We start from the raw sequence: 20,365 nt of genomic DNA, 5'->3' as shown, positions 1-20,365 counted from the left end.
TGGATGGACGGATGGATGGATGGATGGATGGATGGATGGATGGATGGATGGATGGATGGGCGGGCAGGCAGACAGACAGACAGACAGACAGACGTACTTTTGCTTGACCGGTAATGTTAAAAAGGTATTTAAAACTTGATCAGAATTGCATCACAGACTCAATTCTGTTTGACTTTGGAGATTGTGGAAGATGTACAGCAGAATGGAGATGGAAGCAGATGAAGATTAAGCTGGGACCAGTGTTTCTTTTGCGATTATTGATACAAGTTGTCAATACTTGAATTGTTCTCCCAGGCTTTGTGTGTTGCAGGTGCCATCATTTGTCTAAGTTGAAAGGAAACTGAAAATGATTTGGTGCTTAGAACAAGTGAGAAAAGGCCTTAGGACACAAAGCACTCCCTGCAAATTGGCTCATATCGTACCTGTGCAGCAAGTTGATGTGGTGTTTCACATGGTATCCCAGCATCTCTCCCTCATTTTCCTCTTGTCCCTTTCCTACCGCGCCTCCCCTATTCCTGCCTTGCTTCCGCAAACCCTCTCCTCCCTTGTTGCTTTGTGCCTATGATCAGCCCTTGCTTTGATGAAATCCTTTCAAGGCAGAGTGTGACAGTAGGAAATTTCATTCTCAGATCAAAAGTCTCTGAAACAAGGCACGGCATATGTGGCGTGTGCCACTTCATTTTCTCATCTCCTTTCACTAACACAAATGATTATTGAATTTGCTTGTGGCTTAGAAGTTTGTGTCACTCTTGGCTTTATTGCTTTTTTAGGTAATTTCAGAAATTCAAAGTAATTGTCATTTTTTTCATTATTAAAGCAATTCTAGGGAGTGGTGGCTTCTACTTGTCTGGATGGAATGCAGCAAAGATTAAGGCCTTGTTTAGACATGATCGGGGTATATGCACCCACATATTCTCCCCCACCCCTTTGTGTGTTAAAAGAAAAAAAAAAAAAAAAAAAAATATATATATATATATATATAGATATATATATATATATATATATATATATATATATATGTCCATCCACATGGCTTTGTTTGATGAAAAAATTGGCTGCAAATTGTGTGTATTTTTTATTCTCTCACAAGTATGACAAGCCGACAGGCAGCAGTCGTGTCACCAAATTCTGTCCGATCAGAAAGAATGTTCGTGCCTTTACATCACTGCCGTCAGTGTGTTGGAGTAGAGAGATGGCATAAATCTCCAGTTTATGATTGACACACACAAAGACGGATTCGTCCCCCCCCCCCCCAAAAAAAAAAAAAAAAAACTCTAAGAAAGCTATGTGTCAACTATGTCTGAAACACCCATGTTCAGATATTAGAGCTATCTTTTAGGCAGAATTGTCACCTGCATGCCTGCACCTCTGATTTTTTTTTTTTTTTTTAATGGCGCAATCATATGTGTTTGGCAAAATCCAACAGGAGTATCTGAAGTTGACAAGTATCTCTATCAGCACTTCGCCAGTATCAATCTTGACACGTTGAGCAAATTCCCACTTGTCGTAACTCCAACAAAGAGGAGACAGGAACATCTTTTTTGTGCCAAACATTGGCAGAGACGTTATAATTGAGTTGAGACTTGTGAAAGTCTCATTAAAAGATTGTCAAGCTCCAGAGGAGCCCATGCACCAGTGTGTTTAGACACCTCTGAGATTGCAAGCACCTCAGAGCCTAGCTCTTCTCCAGCTGGAGTGCCAAGGTTTATGTCTGTGTATAGGTGTACAGTGTTTGTCAATGTTTGTGTGTGTGGGTATGTGTGTTTTTCATGAAGTGTGTAATTGTGCATTAGATTCACAGGTCTGTAGAGCACCATCTGCTTTCATAGCATTTGGTCTATCAACAGCTTCTGAGATTCACTTTTGCCACCATGTCTGACAAACTATTGATGGGAACACCTGTTTATTGTCTCAGGCATTCTCTCAGCTCCCCTGGAGCAGCTGCTTTAAACTAAAAAAGTTTAGGAGATACTAATAAGGCTTGGAGCCTGAAATGTGTCTCCACACAAAATTCCCAAGTAAGATTAATCTGTTCAAAAAGTGTTTGTTTCCTTTTACTTCATTTAAAATACCGTATTGCACTAGCGCATTGGGTTAGGCATCGGCTGATTGGTTGTTACTTGAACCATGAGCAACTGTGATGTAAATTTCAGCCTACGAAAAATGGAGGGATAAAATCAGGTTGCTTTTGCTGCTTAATTTTTACTCTACAAATTCACTATTAATCAAAATTTTGTGGTTGGACCAAGATGGATGAGGCAATAATACATCATATTATTGGAAATAAATACGTGTGTTTAACTCCCCTTTAATACGTTCATATTATGTACATTAATAATGCTAATCATTAGAACTGGGCAATTATATCAATATTTCATATTCCAATATATCACGAAACAATCATTACATGTTTTATTTTTGTAATATTTTGTAATAAAAAACAAAGTACAGTATTTGATCAGTTTTAACTATCAATTTCTTCTTGGTTTTTGTTGTCTTTTTTTTCTCTCATGAACTCAAGTGACCTTGCAGATCTGGCGTGTTCCACTTAAGGTTTAGGAGCGAAAATGGCTGACCAAGAAGCCGTGCGCAATAAGAGGGCAAAATCACACCTCTGCAAATGTTTTGGCCTTATGCATAGTCGACATATAGCCGGGGTCATTAATGTCTCCAGTTTGCCCTATCAGCTATACATGCTCAGGTTTTGTTTTTGGGGGATTAAAACCAAAGACCTCAAAAACTACGACTAAAGTGATGATTTTCCAAATTCCCCAAGACGCCATTTGTGTGCAGTAATCATAAACCGGGCTTATGTCATCACTCTATTGTATTTCCTGCTGTTTCTGATTGGACAGAATTTGTTGATACGACTGCTGCCTAGCGGCTTGTAAATGCATAAAACCGCACTGTGGATTCCTGTAGGAGCATTTGTGTTTTTTTTTTTTGGAATAAACAAAGCCGTGTGGACAGAATTTTTTTCACATGAAGAGGGGGAGAGTATGTGGATTTAAAAAGCCCTATTTGTGTTTAGACAAGGTCTTAAAAAAAGAAAGCCTGACAGCTGCACTTTGGATAAAGATGATGTGTTTTCATTGCACACATACGTTCATGTTCAAATGATGACGGACCAATTTGACATGCATATGCAATGTCGCCATCCAACCACAACAAGCATGTCTAAAGAAGGGTCCAGCAAAGCAGATCATAATATGGAAATGAAAAGAAGTGTTACTGGCAGCAGTCCACAATCCATAACAGACCCACTTTAAAAATTTTTTTAAAGGAGTATGATTGCAAGTCAGCAAAAGCCCAGGAGCTGACCAACAAGGTCATCAAACTTCTCCATTCCAAAATTTCGATATTTACTGTATTTACCATCACATTTCATGCTGTGTTTTGAATATGCACATCTTTAAAGGATAAATCTTCATACTGATATTTATCAATTTTGCAGTGTTAATTAGTTTAACCGCTGAGGAAATTTTAATGCAGTCAAGTGCATGCTTGAAGTAAAAAATGTACTTTTTAAAAAAAAAAGAATGTCTAATGTATGCTCATAGGTAAGATGTCAGTTATGTGCAGCTTTAAAAAAGAATAATGAATAGAATTTATCTATTATACTACTGTTTTCTGTTTTTCAGTCATTGTTAAAATGTATGCGATCGTAAACTTTAGTACAAACATTGTCCAGTACATTGCGATATTTATAACAATTTGCTTTTAAGCCGCACAACCCAGCGCTAATAATCATTGATAGTCATTGACCTCAAGACAGTGATCAAGTAAATTATTTTGTCACAACAAATTCAGAATTTTGCAATTTATGCTGCCAGTACAGTATTTGCATTTTCACATGATGATCACATGATCACAATAGCATTCAGAGGAAATCACTTTGTCACATCACTGGTGAGCTATTTTTGCTCACCAATTAAATTCCCTTGGGCATACATACATACATATATAGGTTTATTGGGGGTAGTGTTATTTCCCCGCTACTGTTCAAATACATGCATTTGAAGTTGCTTGAAGACTAAAATTCATGGTCGAATTTATTGATTATTGAACCCAACCCTAACCCTGTGAATGTGAATTAAATTGCTTGACTTTAATTGACTAGTGACCAGTTCATGGTGTACCTTGACAGCCAGGATAGATCACCCATGAGCCTGAACAGGATAAGCAATAGAAAATAATGGATGAAGCGTGACTTTCTTTTACAAGACATCTAAAAACCAAGCAGAGCTCGTCTGATTACTAGCCCATAAATGTTGTCCAAAAGGCATCCTGGTTTTAAAAGCCTCATGAAAAGCTTCACACTATAACTTTAGCAAAACATATAAAACAAGCAAGAGTTCCCTGTGATTACTTTGAACATATAATAAAAAATGTTATATTGAACCCAGATTCTATCTTCAAAGAGTGCTCAACATAACTAAAATTGCACAAGATGTAAAACATGTTGTTGTTTCGTCACCATGCCCACCCAATAAATAAATCAAATAACTCATAGAAAAACACAATATGCTACAATTTAACATTGATTATAATGTTACTCTTTCAATGCAGGTGCAAATAACTAACAGTATCTGATTACATTCCCGCAAATTTAAAAGTAGTAGTAGTAACATTAATTTCCTAAAACAAAAAAATGTTCTTAACTCAAAGCAGAGGGCAAAATGAAAATGAAAATCTTATTAGGTATAAATTAGGTATAAATAGGGGGATTCTTGTGGATTCAATCACCTTACTTCAAATTTCATGCCTACCAATCATAGCGTGTCAATTTCATATTTGAGTGCAAGACGAAGCGTATTTCAAGGTAAAACAAATCTATCCCTTACAACCCATGCTGTTTGGGATTGTTGCAGATTGATAAAACATCATTTTGGATGTAATCTTAGATTGGATTATTTTTCATATGTCCTTTTATGTTGCCATCAATGTTTTTTTTATGATATTATCAACAGAAAATTAAGAAAATTCTCTGGGTTTTCAAGTTTTGAGGAAAATGTTATTAACTACATCCATCCATCCATTTTCTATATCTGCTTATTCTCACTCGGGTCGCAAGCCTGCTAATGCCTATCCCAGCTGTCAATGGGCAGGAGGCAGGGGACACCCTGAACTGGTTGCCAGTCAATTGCAGGGTACACAGAGACAAACAACAATTCACACTCACAAGCAGACTTAAGAGTAATTTGTCCAATTCACCTGCCATGCATGTTTTTGTATTGTGGGAGGAAGCTGGAGTGCCCGGAGAGAACCCACACGGGCTCGGTGAGAACATGCAAATAGAATATATAATATTTGGGTGTACATTTTCGTAAGAGTGAAAGCATCCAGTCAACTATCATCATCGTCTATCGGCATCGTCCTGTCTGTGCCAAGTGCAGAGACAATATGCACACTATTGTTAATATGCAAAATGATGCTTAAGACAACGCCAAAGTGTCATCATTGCAAGCGATTTGAATAATCTAGTCTGTGCAGGTAATGGAAAAGGATGCTTTATCTAACCTTACTTGGATCACTGCATCAGCACTTTCTGCAGGAAGAGGATGTTTCTTTGCTGGATTAGAATGTGGACATTTTTGGGATGTAATGGATTCTAATGCATAGCGCAAGACTGTATATCATTTTTTTATTGCCATTTTTACAGTGAGAGTTTTTAACTAGTGCTGTGGGGCTATAATTCAAGCTTATACTGCATATCGGAAAACCGATATGAGTCTGTGACATTTGAGAAATGCTGTCTGTTCAAGGTGGAGGAATTGGACGATGAGTCGTATCCGATCAGGAGCAATGATTCCGTGTGGCAGTTGACATAGGACACCAAAATAAATGATTGATAACATTATGAAAAATGATACAACTGATTATAATGAAAAAATTAAATAAGGCATTATTTGATATAAAAAATCATATACAGTATATAAAAAAATCATACAGCATATATATATATATATATATATATATATATATATATATATATATATATATATATATATATATATATATATATATATATATATATATATATCCTCATTACAGTCACCAGTGTGCCGAAACCTCAGCTGTCCGGGCAATTGTTCACCCTGAACTGGTTGCCAGACAATAGCAGGGCGAGACAAACAATCACACACACTAACACACTTAGGAGTTTGCAATCTTTTTTATTATCATTAATATTGTTTTTATAAACAATGGCATTACAGTAGCTGACTGGCTAGCACATTGGCGGAGGTTGTGGGCTCGCTTCTGGCTCTGGCTTCTTGTGTGGAGTTTATATGTTCCCTCCGTGCAAGTGTGGGCTTTCCCCAGGTACTCTACTCTTTTGTAGGTAAATTGGACACTCTAAATTGCTCTTAATTGTGTTTGTGTGAATGTTTGGTCATCTATGTATGTCCTGCGACTGACTGTCTACAATAGATGGATGGTTGGGTGATTTATTTATTTAGTTTTCTACCAACACTGTTTTGTTTCTTAAATGCATAGGCAAATGATAATTTGGTAAATCTCGATATTGACTATTACGGTATAATGAGCGTTTGTTCTTTTGACATGCAACTGATGCACCTGATGAAATTTGACTAAACGTTTTGCCTGCAGGAACCAGATCAAATCCGTGATACGGTAAATGAAAGACCGTTTTGGTGAATTTGATCCAAGTGAACGCAGATAAATTCTGAGTTCCATGGACATGTGAGGTTGCCATGCACTGGGGTTGAACATAGAGCCCAGAATTTCAAGGTTCATGCCGTTGGCAAAACACTAGTAAGTGATTAAGAATTGAAATATAATATGAACTAACACAGTAAAATATGTCGAATATACAGTATCTTCTCGATAATAACCAGTGCTGTAGTCTATAGTAGCATACTGTCAAACTCCAGGCCTCAAGGGTATCCTGCATTTTTTCCAGTTTCTCTCCCCAACATACCCGATTCAAATGATTAGTATTAGCAAGCTTCGCAGGAGTTTGAAAATGATCCTAATCATTTGAATCAGGTGTGTTTGAGAAAGAAGGTCTGAAACACCCAGGATACTCCTGGACTGAAATCTGGCACCTGTGTAGTGCAGGAAGCTAATGCTTCCTGATGCACGCCTACATGCCACCTTTGTAATTTATACCACTCTTTGTTTTCCAGACACTGCCAACCACAACGTATGAGCTTGAGATTGTTGCCAAGGACATGGCGGGAAGTGAGGTGGGCCTGACCGGAACAGCCACAGCAACTATTACCATTACAGACAAGAACGACCATGCTCCTGAATTCACACATCCGCTGGTGAGAAACACCCCACCTTACTCTCCATCACCACACAATCTTTAATTAAGCTTTATTGATGTATTTTTGTTACATTCACTCATTGAAAATATTATTTTTACGTGCATATCGGGCTATGGTCAAAATTTTGGTTGCTGAAACATTTGGGTTTCTGAAACATTTGGAATATACCCGTTTATGTGTGTCACGTTTGTGACCTGGATAAGCTGAGAGAGAATGGGACACACTGAAGACGGCTCTTGTGTGTGTAGAAAAATGTTTATTCGAACACAAAGTGCACGCAACGCGTGAAGTGACAACTCAAATGCTACAAAGTACAACAAGACGGTGGAAACTAGATCTAAAGCACAAATAAAAGAGACAATGCAAAAGTGCATGTAACCAAGCGTGAATGAGAATGGAACGTTGACCAAAAAAAAATTTAAAAAAACAAAGTAACAACTTAAGTCACTGGCACCAATGCCAGGAACACAGCAAAAAAAGTTAACAGAAAAACTCAGGCATAGAAACAAAAATAAGAGGGAACGAGGAACTGTAGAAAAGCATGGGAGCTAGAAGGCAGTGAAGATCAATAATTAGTGACGTCCTCCTGCTTTGGCCACACCTAAATAGTCCCCTGATTATGATGGAGAGCAGGTGGCTACGCCCCCTAATCTGAAACACAAGACATATCAATTGGTATGCAGGACGGGACAATGTGATTTAACAATTAGGTTTTTGTTAACTGTGTTATCCTGATTGCAACGCAAGATACAAAATATGTCATGATGCAAATAGATGTCATTTTTACTCACCATATTTCTCTGAGTCCAAGGCGACCTCGCTTATAAGTCCACCCCCTATTTTTTATTGCAATTTGGGTGAATTCTTCAAAAAAGCGATTATGAGTCTAAGATCATAAAACGTCCTCTCCATCCTGCTCGTCATTTGCGCAAACATCCTCGTTACGCATCAACAGGTAGTCATATTTGGACCCAATTTGGATCCAATTTGTTTTAAATGGAGGTCTGATTTGAAATGGAGGAAATGATTTGCGCATCATCTTATTTGGGATATTATCCCAAGCGTTCTTTTCCCTAAGTTACGACTGTTGTGAGATCACAGCGTGGAAAGTTGCCCTCCGCTGCCCCCATCCCACCTGCCAACATTGGCCTGTTCAAGCACACATCCAAAGGCTGAAGGCAACAAGCCAAACCTTCTTTTGTTTTTTTTTTTGTTTTTTTACACGTTTACATGCCCTTTCAAAACCCAAGTATTGTCTATATCTAGTTTTTGAAAGGGTTATGGTGACCATGTTACGTAGTGAATGAGTTAGGTAATAACCTCTAAAAAGAGGTTTGATTTCTGGAGCAGGTTGCCACCACTCAAATATCACACAAAAATTCTGATAAACAAGATTCAAACATGCTCTAGTTATTGGCCATTTATTTATTATCACTTTGGTATTGAAACAGCTTCTGCTGGGTCAAGTAGAAGGACACTGAAATTGAATAAAAAGTTAGCTTTATGCTTCAGAGTGCCGTCCTTATGCTTTTTACACCAACTCAAAGGCAAATATGGAAGACCTTGACCTTCTCATATGGGAAAGAAAAATTCACATATGCCCAGAATAAAAGATCAAGGTAAGGACAACAAGAATCACAGTGTGCAAATAATGTATTTGACAAACAAGACGACATCTTATTAATTGGGTAAAGTGGGTGCACAGGCAAGATAAGGGAATCATGAGCAGGAGTGGGAGTAAGCATGTTCTCTGTCTGTGGCGGTTTGTTTAGTCAGCAGCCTAAAGGCATTTGCAAAACAGACTTGCCTGACGGTCATAATCTGAAATAGATGCGTTATTTATGATATATATATATATATATATATATATATATATATATATATATATATATATATTTCTCATAAAGAAAAAAACTGTTATATATGTTTATTCATTCATTTTTTAAAATCTTCTTTAAATTTTCAATCAATGCTGACTTTTTTACTCCTAATGATGGATGTGTAGATACCTGCTTCATGCTCCAGCCTGTGCCCCAAGGTCCAGTTGTAACGCTGATGTTGCGTGGTTGTTAATGGAAACGCCCTCAGATGCAATCTGTTTTTGAGACTTATCACACTTGGGCCAAACCAAACCTCCCTTGAAGCTTTCCCATGATACATTGGGGTGTCAGGGGTACTTGTAAGGAGCACAGCTCAGATGTGAAATGTTACAGCTCAGAGGGCTTAGCAGGGCCGTTCAGAGTGCAGCATGTCCATGTCTCAGTTAATGTTCTCATTTCTCACTCGGAAGAGAGCCGGTTAACAGCATAGAGAAATGGGCCTTTTAAAAAGCAAGCGTTTGAAGGTGCTATAAGCTACCTATGTGAATCCTTCAACCATTCCCTATGGTTTCAACCTGCCCATGAATTATAAATGACTTGTCAGCTGACCACTAACACACTGCAAGATTATGTGCCGGTGTTTATCCGTGCAGGATATGTGTTACCACCCAAGCTTTTGCTCTTGTATTTATTCATTATCTCATTTCAGTATTGACTTCCCAGAATTCCTTCGTTCAGATGAATCCTTTGTCAAGATATTACAGTTTCCACCACGGCTGCACAATTGATCGAATTTTGATCATGACCTCAATATTGGCTGCCACAATTAATTAAGATGAACCTCAGCGATATTAACATTTAAAAACACGGTTGCCTATACAAGTCAAATCAAGCGCTTTCAGTCATCCTACCACCAGGGGGCAAACGCAAGGTTAAGACTTCATTAGTAACAAATAGCAAGCGCGCAAATCCGGCAGCAGCGGCGAGAAGGGCGACAGCAAGGCTTGACAGGTCAAATGGCGTCATTTTGTCAACCGCGCGGAGTTGGATTCATGGCACCCTCCCTTGAGATCAGCTTTCAATTCTACATTAAAAGCCTTTACATTGCAATGTTTCCCACTTGTTTGCACGACTAAAGCCTCCGCTTTTTAATCATCCTAATATTATTTACCAGTGTGAAATGGTGTTGAGTTTCTCACCTGATTTCTAATATATACCGTGCTAGCTATCAATTGAGACCCATTTTGAAAAATCTGACTGTAAAACAAATTGGAATAAATTTGGTTTGAAATGACTGAAAATGACATTTTGAGTGCTAATTGATACAATTTTGCTTAGAAGTAAACAATGTGCTTGGTTCTAAGTAGGTTTCATTTTTTTCACTAGTTTACAATCAACAAAGTTAGCCGTGTTGCCCTTTGTGCCAAGGCTTTGCCATGTCCTGAGTGAGTTTGTCATACTATTTACTTTATTTATACTTTTTTTAAATATACACTTTATTGTATTAGTTTATTATTATTTGTAAGTATTACACCTTGAAGCCTTGTTTATAAACTGCTTGTTTAATTAAAGGGCAATAAATAGACATGTTTGACCAAACATGATGAATAATGGTGATTAATAATTGTGATTTCATTATTGACCAAAATAATCGTGATTATTATATTGGACATTATCGTGCAGCTCTACTGACCAAATATAAGTATAAGGAAAAAAGAAAAAAAAATGTGTTTCAGCTTACAATGTAAGCGAAGGTCAACACATTGTAGAAGGAAGTGTCTAAAGATATTCCTCTATACAAGACTCTATTGCTAGGTGTAGTGCAATGGCCTCTATGACCTGACTGGCTTCAGTGAATACGGTTAGTCAAATCTTACCTGAGACTATTACCAGACTAGATTCACTCACCTTTTTTCCTGCACGTGCACCTTTCTAACATTTTCATCTCACATTCAATCTGCACTTTTGGTTTTATATTGTCATTAATTGTGTTTATGTTGAAAGTATCCCTCCAAGAAAATACTTTTTTTTTCCTCCATATTTGCTCAATTTGCACGTCAGCTCTCAGATAATTCCACACGTGTCCAATTCCGTGAGCGCCCATAACAAGTCGGTGATGTATCGTATTCCTCCTATCATTCAACCTTAATGACACCCAGACAGATTTTTCTCACACTTTTACTCATGACACCTTTTCTGCCCACAACATCCCAAAATGTTCTTCACCATGAATACCTGACAATATGCTCTGCCTGCAATCCATCTGTCCCACGGATAAAGACGTTAGCAGTGATGGATGCAGCGCCGTATTTGGGGCAGTAGGGTGCTGTCAGTGCAGGTCTTTCTGAAGGAACGGCTGTGAGGTTTCACGGATTAGCGTGAGGAGTATGTGATTGCTCCAGTACACACATTGATGATGCTGGGGTACAGTTGACCAGAAATCATCTAATAAAAGAGCCAATCGGAAAGGATTTGTGGGCTGTATCAATGTCAGAGAAGGTGAGTTGTATAAAGCAAGACATATTTCTGTATTGCCCTGACTATTTGCTGAAAAAAGTTTTAGTTTCAGAGTAATCTGTTGAAAAAAAATGATGAAGCAGGAGTCCATCTGTCCCGGCATTCGTGACCCCGTCAGACTGATCTGTGCAGGTTTTTCCAAGATCAAACAAATATACATACGTTATGAATATGTTTGCAAATGGTGAATAGCAAGTGTGGAGATAAACAAATTCCTTAGAGAAAATATAAACACTGGCAAGCCAGTTCCCTTCCTGCAAGATGAGATGCAAAATGTATTGCTGTCTGCTGTTATCTAATGTAAATCATCCACTTTGAAATCACTTAGCTGTGTAGTGTAGTTCTTTTATCCTTGGTTTTACTCTGACTTGAACTTGTTATGAAGGCTGTCATGTCATATCTGCTTTGCCGAAAGTCACATTCATCGAAAAGCTTTTTATCTAATACAATATATGAGTCTTCTGTCTCTCTCAATCTCCTTCAATCACGTTTAGATGAGAACAAAAAACAGTTATTTGGCAGAAAAATTGTAGTGCCTCTGCAGGTTACATACACAAAGGCTTTCTGAGATTCATTTCAGAGGTTTTTGTACCATCTGCATGAGTGATCTCTGTCAGAATGCTACCTAAAAGCAACTATTTTGCAAAGTCCTAACTTTGAAATTACTGACTGTGTCAGGCTGTGAAAGGTTCAAAAGTTTAGAAAAATGTATAATCCAAAACACAAGTTTAAACCACCTCTGAAACAAAGGAAGAAGTGTTTTCTTTTTCTTGCAAAACTGCACTTCATCTTACCTTTACTTTATTTCGTAACTTAAAATAGAAGGTTGGTAGGGATAAAGGTCAAGACACAACTGGAAGTGACAATTGTAGGGTAGGTTTTGCACTTTTGCAAGTTACTATAAAACAAAAATGTCTTCACACTCTCTTTCCACAATTATCAGTTACCACTTTATTTCTGTACCCCGGCAATATGCACAATACCAAAAAGGAAGGTTAGGGTGGGGGTAAGGGGCAAGACAATGTTGTGCTGATGTGCTTCATTTCATATAATGTGGCTGTAAAAGTAAATTCTTTTCTATGCAGTAATTTGGGGGTCAGTTTTAAGTGCCATTTTTGCTTCAATATTTTACAAGATACACTTTGTGCCCAGTAGGCACACAAGAGTCCAAGGCACTTTAGTGAGAGTGTATGAGTATTTGATCACTTTCTTTGCCAATGAAATTAAAAGCATTTTGGAACTTTTCATGTATGTTTAACTGAGTTAAAAAAAAAACAAAACACAGTTCTCGTTTAGATTTTTTTTCTTGTCGACATGCACGTTTTTTTTTTCACAGAACAATCCAAGAACTATGTGTGCCCTGAATCTTGGCCATTGCTCTGTATGGATCTTGGACTAAGTCCAACAACTTGGCACTCTTGACACAAATAAACTGTCAAGCAAAAAACATTTGGTTCTGTCGGTAGAGCTCTTGATTCTCAGTTTAGTCATCCCATGTGTTTACATGAGAAGCAAAACTCAACAAGGAAATAGTGACGCGAAACCATTTAATTCGAGCCTTGACTCTTTCTGGATGCAACAAATGACGTAAGCAACAGCACTAACAAGGCTCTGTTATATTTTTGTCAATCCAACCCAGCTGGTAGGAAGATATGTTATCATGCAGAAAAATCATAACCCATAACGCTGCCAAAAAGTTCCTAAAGGAAAGAAATTGAAGTTTTAGACTGGCCCAAGTCAGTCTCCAGAAGTAATCAGCTTTAGAAGTTAGGCTTTGTTATTCCATGCTGTTTATATCCTTATGTTTTGTGTTTAAGAACAATAAACATTGTCCGTGGTGTTCATCTTTCCCTTTCATGTGTACATTTCACACCCAAAAACAGAGGAATTGGCCTCACTGCTCCAATACTTTTGTTGTGGAGTGTACTCTGGAAGAAACATGGTGTTTCTTTCCTCTGGGCAATAACTGACTGAATGGTTTAAGTGCTTTAAACAAGCATTGGATAAATAAAGGAAAAGATAAAGAAAAAATCAATGTTTGTCTCTCCCCAGACAAATGGATGGTTTTCAGGAGGGTGTAGCTTTAAGAAGGTAATCTTTGGAACAACAATACTGTGGGCTGACAAGAGATGCATTTATCAGTCGTGCTGCTGTTAAGTAGGTTGTTTCATGTTTGAAAGATTACACTATAAGCCCTGCCGCTTTAATGGCACTGACACACACACACGCATACGTATGGCTTCCGTGTGTCTGGATCTTTTTTCGCTTCATATTGTACTTCTTATCAAATTTTCCTGGCAGACTGCTTGGCTATTTAATTGATTGAATCCTTTTGCCAAGCACGATCAGTGGGGAAATTGAAAAAATTGAAAAAATGAATTTGAACGAGTGTATGAAATTAGCGATGAAGGACACAAGTGTTTACTCTATGTGTCGCTTCATTCATACGTGATTGATCAATTGAAAACAGAAAATGAAGGATATAGTATGGAATGTGTCTACAACAAATAGTGAAAAGCAACACAACAACAAAATTAGAGTTATCTCTCTGGATTATTTTTAGCCTGCTTGTGCATCTATGTGTTGTTTCATAATTAAGTTTTTTTGCAGATGGGAAATATAATAAAACCCGCTGTAATTTTCATTGTCCAAGTAGGTTATAGTGCGTTTTTCTTACTTGTGTTGTTTTGTGCCTGTATCGCCACAGTTTGAAGCATATGTATATGAAGGCTCGACCGGCGTGGCTGTTAACCTGACAACAGATGATCGAGATGACCCAGCGACTGGAGCGTGGAGAGCTGTCTATTCTATTATAAACGGAGACCCAACACGAAGCTTCAAGATCCAGACCAACCCAGACAATAATGAGGGAATGCTTTCAGTAGTCAAGGTATATTAAGGCTATATTTGTCTCTGACCATCGACCTTGTCCTTAATTTAACATTAATGCTTTTTTTAAGCCTCTAGATTACGAAGGCACTGCGTTCCACAAGATCTTTATTAAAGTGGAAAATGAGGACCCTCTGGTGTCGGATGCTGGTTATGGCCCCAGCTCGACTGCGACTGTTCAAGTTAAAGTTTTGGACATTAATGAAGGACCTGTTTTTTTCCCTGACCCGCTGATTGTCACCAGAATGGAAAACATTCCGGTGGAAAGCTTCGTAGCCTCTCTCAATGCCACAGACCCGGACACCTTACAGATACAGAGTGTCAGGTATTTTACTTTATATATTTATTTATCTATTTCATTTCAAACTTCTGATACTGTGCTGAAAACCTCACTGTTTTTATCCTTGCATTCATGGAAGGTTTGGTAGATGTAGAGTAATCTCTGGTTTACTATTCTGCAGTATTCACTTTTTTTTCATGTGGTATGCTTCGCACGTGCGGTTTCTTGCCATTGCTAACTTTTTAAACCACTAATCAAGGGATATTTTAAGGCAAAATCAGGGATCAGACACCCCCCCCCCCCCCCATTCCCATTTTAGATACTTTAGATATAATGAATTTTACAATGTTACAGAGTAAAAAAAAAAAAAATCTCAAGTCTGCTGCCAGAGCAGCGCAGTACAGAGAACTCTTTATTGGTTTCATTGGCTTTCTGGCCTAATGTCTGCTTAATGTGATCCTTTTTTTCCACCGTGTAGTTACATTATGTTTACAAATAGACTTAACCAAGCACAGGGGTATGATAATTACCAGAGGAAATAAAACCACTCAATTGTAACTTTACTGCTCAAATAATTGAGGTGAGGTTGTGTGCTGTAAAACATAGACAGTGTCAGTATCAAGTCTGTTGTTTTATATTGTGAAAATTTTATAGTGTGAAAAAATATCTGATAAGTGGCCGCACCGTTTTAAGGACAGGACCATATACTGTAATTCGCCAAGTACAGGAGGTGCCTGTGTATAGGAGGCGCCCTTAATTTTAGGGTCAAATTCCGGTATTTTCAATGTTACCGTGTACAGGATGTACTGCTGTTTTGCCGACAAAGTAAAAACTTTAGCAAAATAGAGGGAACCTCAACTTTGTAAGTCCATCATTTTTTCTTGTACAGTACTGCGTGTATGCTGCCTGTTGACAGCCGTGTGTGGCTTGCAGTTGAGTGAGTGAGCGGAGCAAGTGAGAGAGAGAGAGAGAGAGCCCTGAGGCTCCGCGCAGCGGGAGTAGCATTTGAGTTTGCAAGGGAGTGTTGGGGGAGAGTTCCGTGGAGTGCTGTTCAAATAAATATGAACCCTATATTCTTGTTATCCTGTTTGGTCTGCTACAGGCTCCTCTCTGAGTCGCTCTGTGAGGCCCATTAGCCTGTTAGCTCAAACCTTGTAGCTGCCTCACAGCCTCTAACCCAGGGGCAGGGAACTCCGATTCATTGCCTGTTTTTGATGTGTCTCACTTTCAGCACACCTGATTGAAATGATCAGGATCATTATCAAGTTTCCACAGGGCTTGCTGATGAGCTGATTATTTGAACCAGGTGTGAAAGGCGAGGGAGACATAAAAAATAGGCAGGATACGGCTCTCGAGGAACTGGAGTTTCCTACCTCTGCAACCTGCTCTGCTACAAGAATCACTTCTTGAAAGCTACTGTAATAGTCCTGTGTGTGAAGGATGGACCCGGACGTTGGTTCAATCGCCTCACTTTTTTTTTTTTATTTTAAAATACAGTTCTCAGTGTTTTTTTTTTTTTTTTGCCATCATCTCACAGCGGTGCATGATGCTCTGCGGCACTCCCACGCTCAGTCCTAAAGTCAAGTCTGAAGGAGTCTAACAGCCCTAATACACAATCTTTTTTCAAATGAAGGCACTTTCGCTTACAACTGAACCACTGCTCTTCTATATTATTGAAAAATAAAAATAATGTTTGTGCCCAAAAAGAGACTGTTCAACCTCCATATTACGGTTTGGAGATCACTGGGCATGGGAAAGAAAGGTACGGGGAGTTTTGCTAAACACAATTCGTACACTTTATATTAGTATGTACAATGTCTGGGGGGGGGGGGTTCCGACTTCTCGGATTTCACTTTTCAGGTTTTTTTTTTCCGTCACCCATTAACCGTGAAAATAGAGGGAACACTGTAATGTGGTAACAACCTCGGCCGACGCGAGCAACTTGTTAGCTGCAAGTATGGCGCTGGTAGCCAACTGACTACCTATCGTCTAGCTCATCCCATTACCATAATTACTTTAAGTAAGAATACGTCCAATGTAGAAATGAGCATCTGTGCATCACCAATCTTTGTAAGTTCTATTTCATTTGCCCTCTTTGCTTCACGCTGCAATGTTGAAATGCACAAATAAATCCGAAAAGTGAAAACAACCTGAATTGTGTCACTTCGGTCGCATGCTGTAGAGTAACTTCACCCTGAGCCAGATCTCTGTTTAACAACATCGCAGGCTTGTTGGATGAAGATCCGTGATGATATTCCCCGGATTATAATGACAATGAGAATTCAAAAGCTAAACTTCCTGTGCCTGATTTACATCTAAAACTTTGAGCTGCTGCTTGACACTGAGTAAAAGTCAGTGGTGTGGTGTGATTGAACAACAGCATAGCAAAACATAATTTCCATATGAATCAGTCAGGCTCCTGGAGGTTATGCATACCAGCATCTTTCATATTTGAACCATCTTACTTTGCTCCCTCATCTGTGGAAAGCATTTTATTTCACTTATGAGCTACTTCCTTTTTTTTTGTCTCGCCACTCGTTGACATTTCACTTGCATCAGAGACGTTGGCATGCTAGAGCTGTGACCTGTCGACAGTTTGAGGACACTGAAAAAGACAGACATGGGAGAAGGTTGAAAACGCAGGATGGGGGAACGTGCACAGAATGAAACCACAAAACAGTGGAGTCAGTTCTCTTTTAACTACGCTACCGTGTCTGCCTCTGCATAAATGTGCAGGTGTTTGAGTGCACGCATCCAAGTGCGTTTGTGTGTGTGTGTGTGTGTGTGTGTGTGTGTGTGTGTGTGTGTGTGCGCGCGTGCGTGCGCACATCTTGTTTGTGCGTACGTGCCCTGGAATCCGCAGGTTAAATGCATTTGACACGGAACACAATCCGTCTGAGCCCTGAATCACATTCGATGTCATTCAAAGTCAAAGCACGCGCATCTGGGATTTTCATGTCTAAAGAGCATCTTATTGAAATTAGCCCACACCTAGGGTGTTAATTCTGAGAGGTGACCCTATGACTCACCTCTGCCTATCCTAAAGTTTACATTACAATGTGATTGGTTGACTTTTCTCAACAAGTGGCAAATATTTTTCGACATTATATATATATATATATATATATATATATATATATATATATAGATAGATAGATAGATAGATAGATAGATAGATAGATAGATAGATATAGATATAGATATAAATATATAGATATATATAGTTTCTCCTATGATATTAACAAATTGCCTCTACACACAAATGTATGAGTTTTTAGAATTATTTACAAGCATGCAAAGCCACTAGGTGGCAGTGAAGAAGAATTTCACAAGTTACTTAAACAAATGCAACTTACAATAATATCAAGCGCCATATTTTGCAATAAACAATTAAAGCCACCACAAGTCAATGCACAGGTCAAGCATAAACATAAAAAAAGAAGCAGGAGCACATTTTATACTTTTCCACTATGGGCACAATCTAAGTGCACCTGTGTGATCTTGTGTCAGATGCAGAGCAGGTGAGCAGTACCTCTGCAGTAAACAGAGGTGAGAGCTGCTTGCTTGAGGTATAGGTGTGATTGACATTTATAGAGACATGACATAAAACTGTTATATGCAAATCTCCACTTTGGCTGGAGTTTTTGGACATCTACTTTTTTATGTAAAATAAATAAAGCCCCGGAAGCGTGTGGGAGATACTGCGAAACACATGTATACATGTACACATGTATCTTCCATTTGCAAGAAACCTGACTACATGTACTTTCAGCCTATTATGTTCTATGAACAGCTTTCTGTAATGCTTCAAAGGGTCCGGAGCACAATTGTTGAATTTATAAATGAAATAGATGTGTTTATAAATGAAACACATCTGTTGAGCTCATGATCTGTCTGCCTTCACATCATTCTGTCAAATTCACCCAAACTGTGTTACATTCTCTATACCAACAGTTAGACATTGTTTCAGCAGGTGTAAAATTTAAGCTCAGCGCACATAAGGCACAATCGGCCTTCAGTCACCAATGGAACTCGGTACTTCATCATCGCCGCCTCATGTGCGACGGAATGTTTGGCGCGCTTCTGGCTCCCCGCGATTGCCGCAGAGTATCAACTGGTCTGGTAATTGTGGTGCTCAACCCCTATCAGTTCTCCGAGGGCGGGGGACGAGAGCCAATGGCGCACGGCTGTTGTCTGTGGCACTTGAGAGCTCAACCAAATCTCACCAAAGGTGGTCTCATCTGTTTAAATCGCGAAGGCTCTCCTGAAATATAAATGAGTCCATTTTTGTCCAGATGATATTATTAAAGGCAGGTGTAAAGTCCCCAAAATAAAAAGATTAGCAGAAACTGGAGAAGGACATGGAAGAGATTGCTTTTATCATATGTCAACTTGGAGGTCACCATCTTGAATGATCACAAGATCCCAAGCATATAGTCAACGCAATTGCCCACCACTTGCAAGGAACCGTCGCCGTTAAGCCAGCGGCGTCCGACATGCGGCGAACAACGGCATCTGCTCTTGGGACACAATCGCCTCCGGAGCCGATAGCACAACACCGCCGGTGCCTCATCTGTGCTGGGCTTTGGTCTACTTTCAGACACTATAACTGCACAATTTACATGTCAAAGGAATCATCCTCCAGCAGAATGCCCAGCATTGCACTCAGACATGAAACCCATTACCAAACAAACGCACGGCAACACAATCAGGATAGGTAATTTTTTTACACTCTAGGGCAGCTTTGCTGTTTAGTCCCATGTGTTTATCCACCCTACTATGAACAGTGTTGTGGCAATGTTCTAAAATCAAGGGGTAATAGGCACATTGAGGAATCTGAATTTTACACTCAAATGGTAAATCTAAGCAAAACCGTTTGATTTGGCTCCTCATTCCAAAGGAACCCAGCGATTTTTACTTGACTTCAATGTTCACTTTGTTGTTAGCAGAAACGCAAAATGACATCAAATCACATGCAAGTGATTTTAATGATTTAGGTTTAGAAAGTCGGCCACACTAAGTTTTTTCAGGAATTTGTGTCATCACTTGAGTGAAGAACTCTTAGCCAAATTTGGCTGCTGTAGATTGGTTTGATGAACGTAGAAAGCAAAAGACTTTTATTAATTTGTCGGATGTTCGTGAGAAAGTAAGAGTGGGTTTCATGGTACTTTTGCACCTTGAAATTGACAAAAATGAAAAACTACAAGTTTATTACGTAGGCTTAAATGTCATGCTTCTCAATTTGTCAAGCCAGTGAGCTATGAAGCTGGGAGTGAATAATTAAATGTGATATCAAGAAACATTGGGAATTTCGTTTTGGTGCTAATTGGTGTGCTATTTTCAGAGATGAGTTACTGGAATTCAAGCTAAGGACACATTTTGAGTGTACAAGTCTTCTGCATTATACAGGGAATTGCTCTTTTCTGTTTCGTACACGGTATGTATTTTTATTATAATATAATTTACCTTATTTTAGCTATTTTCTGCTATGAACGGTCGTTAGTCCTGGTAACCCAATTGTGGCTTCGTTTGAATTGCTCTATCTCCAGCAAAGTGTTTGTACG

The 20,365-nt window shown here is 38.8% G+C and overlaps 1 protein-coding gene across 1 annotated transcript in view; it reads left to right on the top strand.

The window, feature by feature from the left end:
- cdh13 (cadherin 13, H-cadherin (heart)) overlaps nt 1-20,365 on the top strand; it is a 249,822-nt gene that overhangs the window by 188,660 nt on the left and 40,797 nt on the right. Inside the window, exons 9-11 of the mRNA XM_088417738.1 lie at nt 7,152-7,292; nt 14,340-14,522; nt 14,593-14,846. Of these exons, the coding sequence (XP_088273864.1) occupies nt 7,152-7,292; nt 14,340-14,522; nt 14,593-14,846 (578 nt within the window). The remainder of the gene's footprint in view (nt 1-7,151; nt 7,293-14,339; nt 14,523-14,592; nt 14,847-20,365) is intronic.

Source organism: Hippichthys cyanospilos, chromosome 6, assembly GCF_059441005.1.
Source record: "Hippichthys cyanospilos isolate Australia breed blue-spotted pipefish chromosome 6, RoL_Hcya_1.0, whole genome shotgun sequence".
Classification (NCBI taxonomy): Eukaryota; Metazoa; Chordata; class Actinopteri; order Syngnathiformes; family Syngnathidae; genus Hippichthys; species Hippichthys cyanospilos.
The sequence above is the reverse complement of the archived record's forward strand: the minus strand, read 5'-3'. Positions and strand labels throughout refer to the sequence as shown.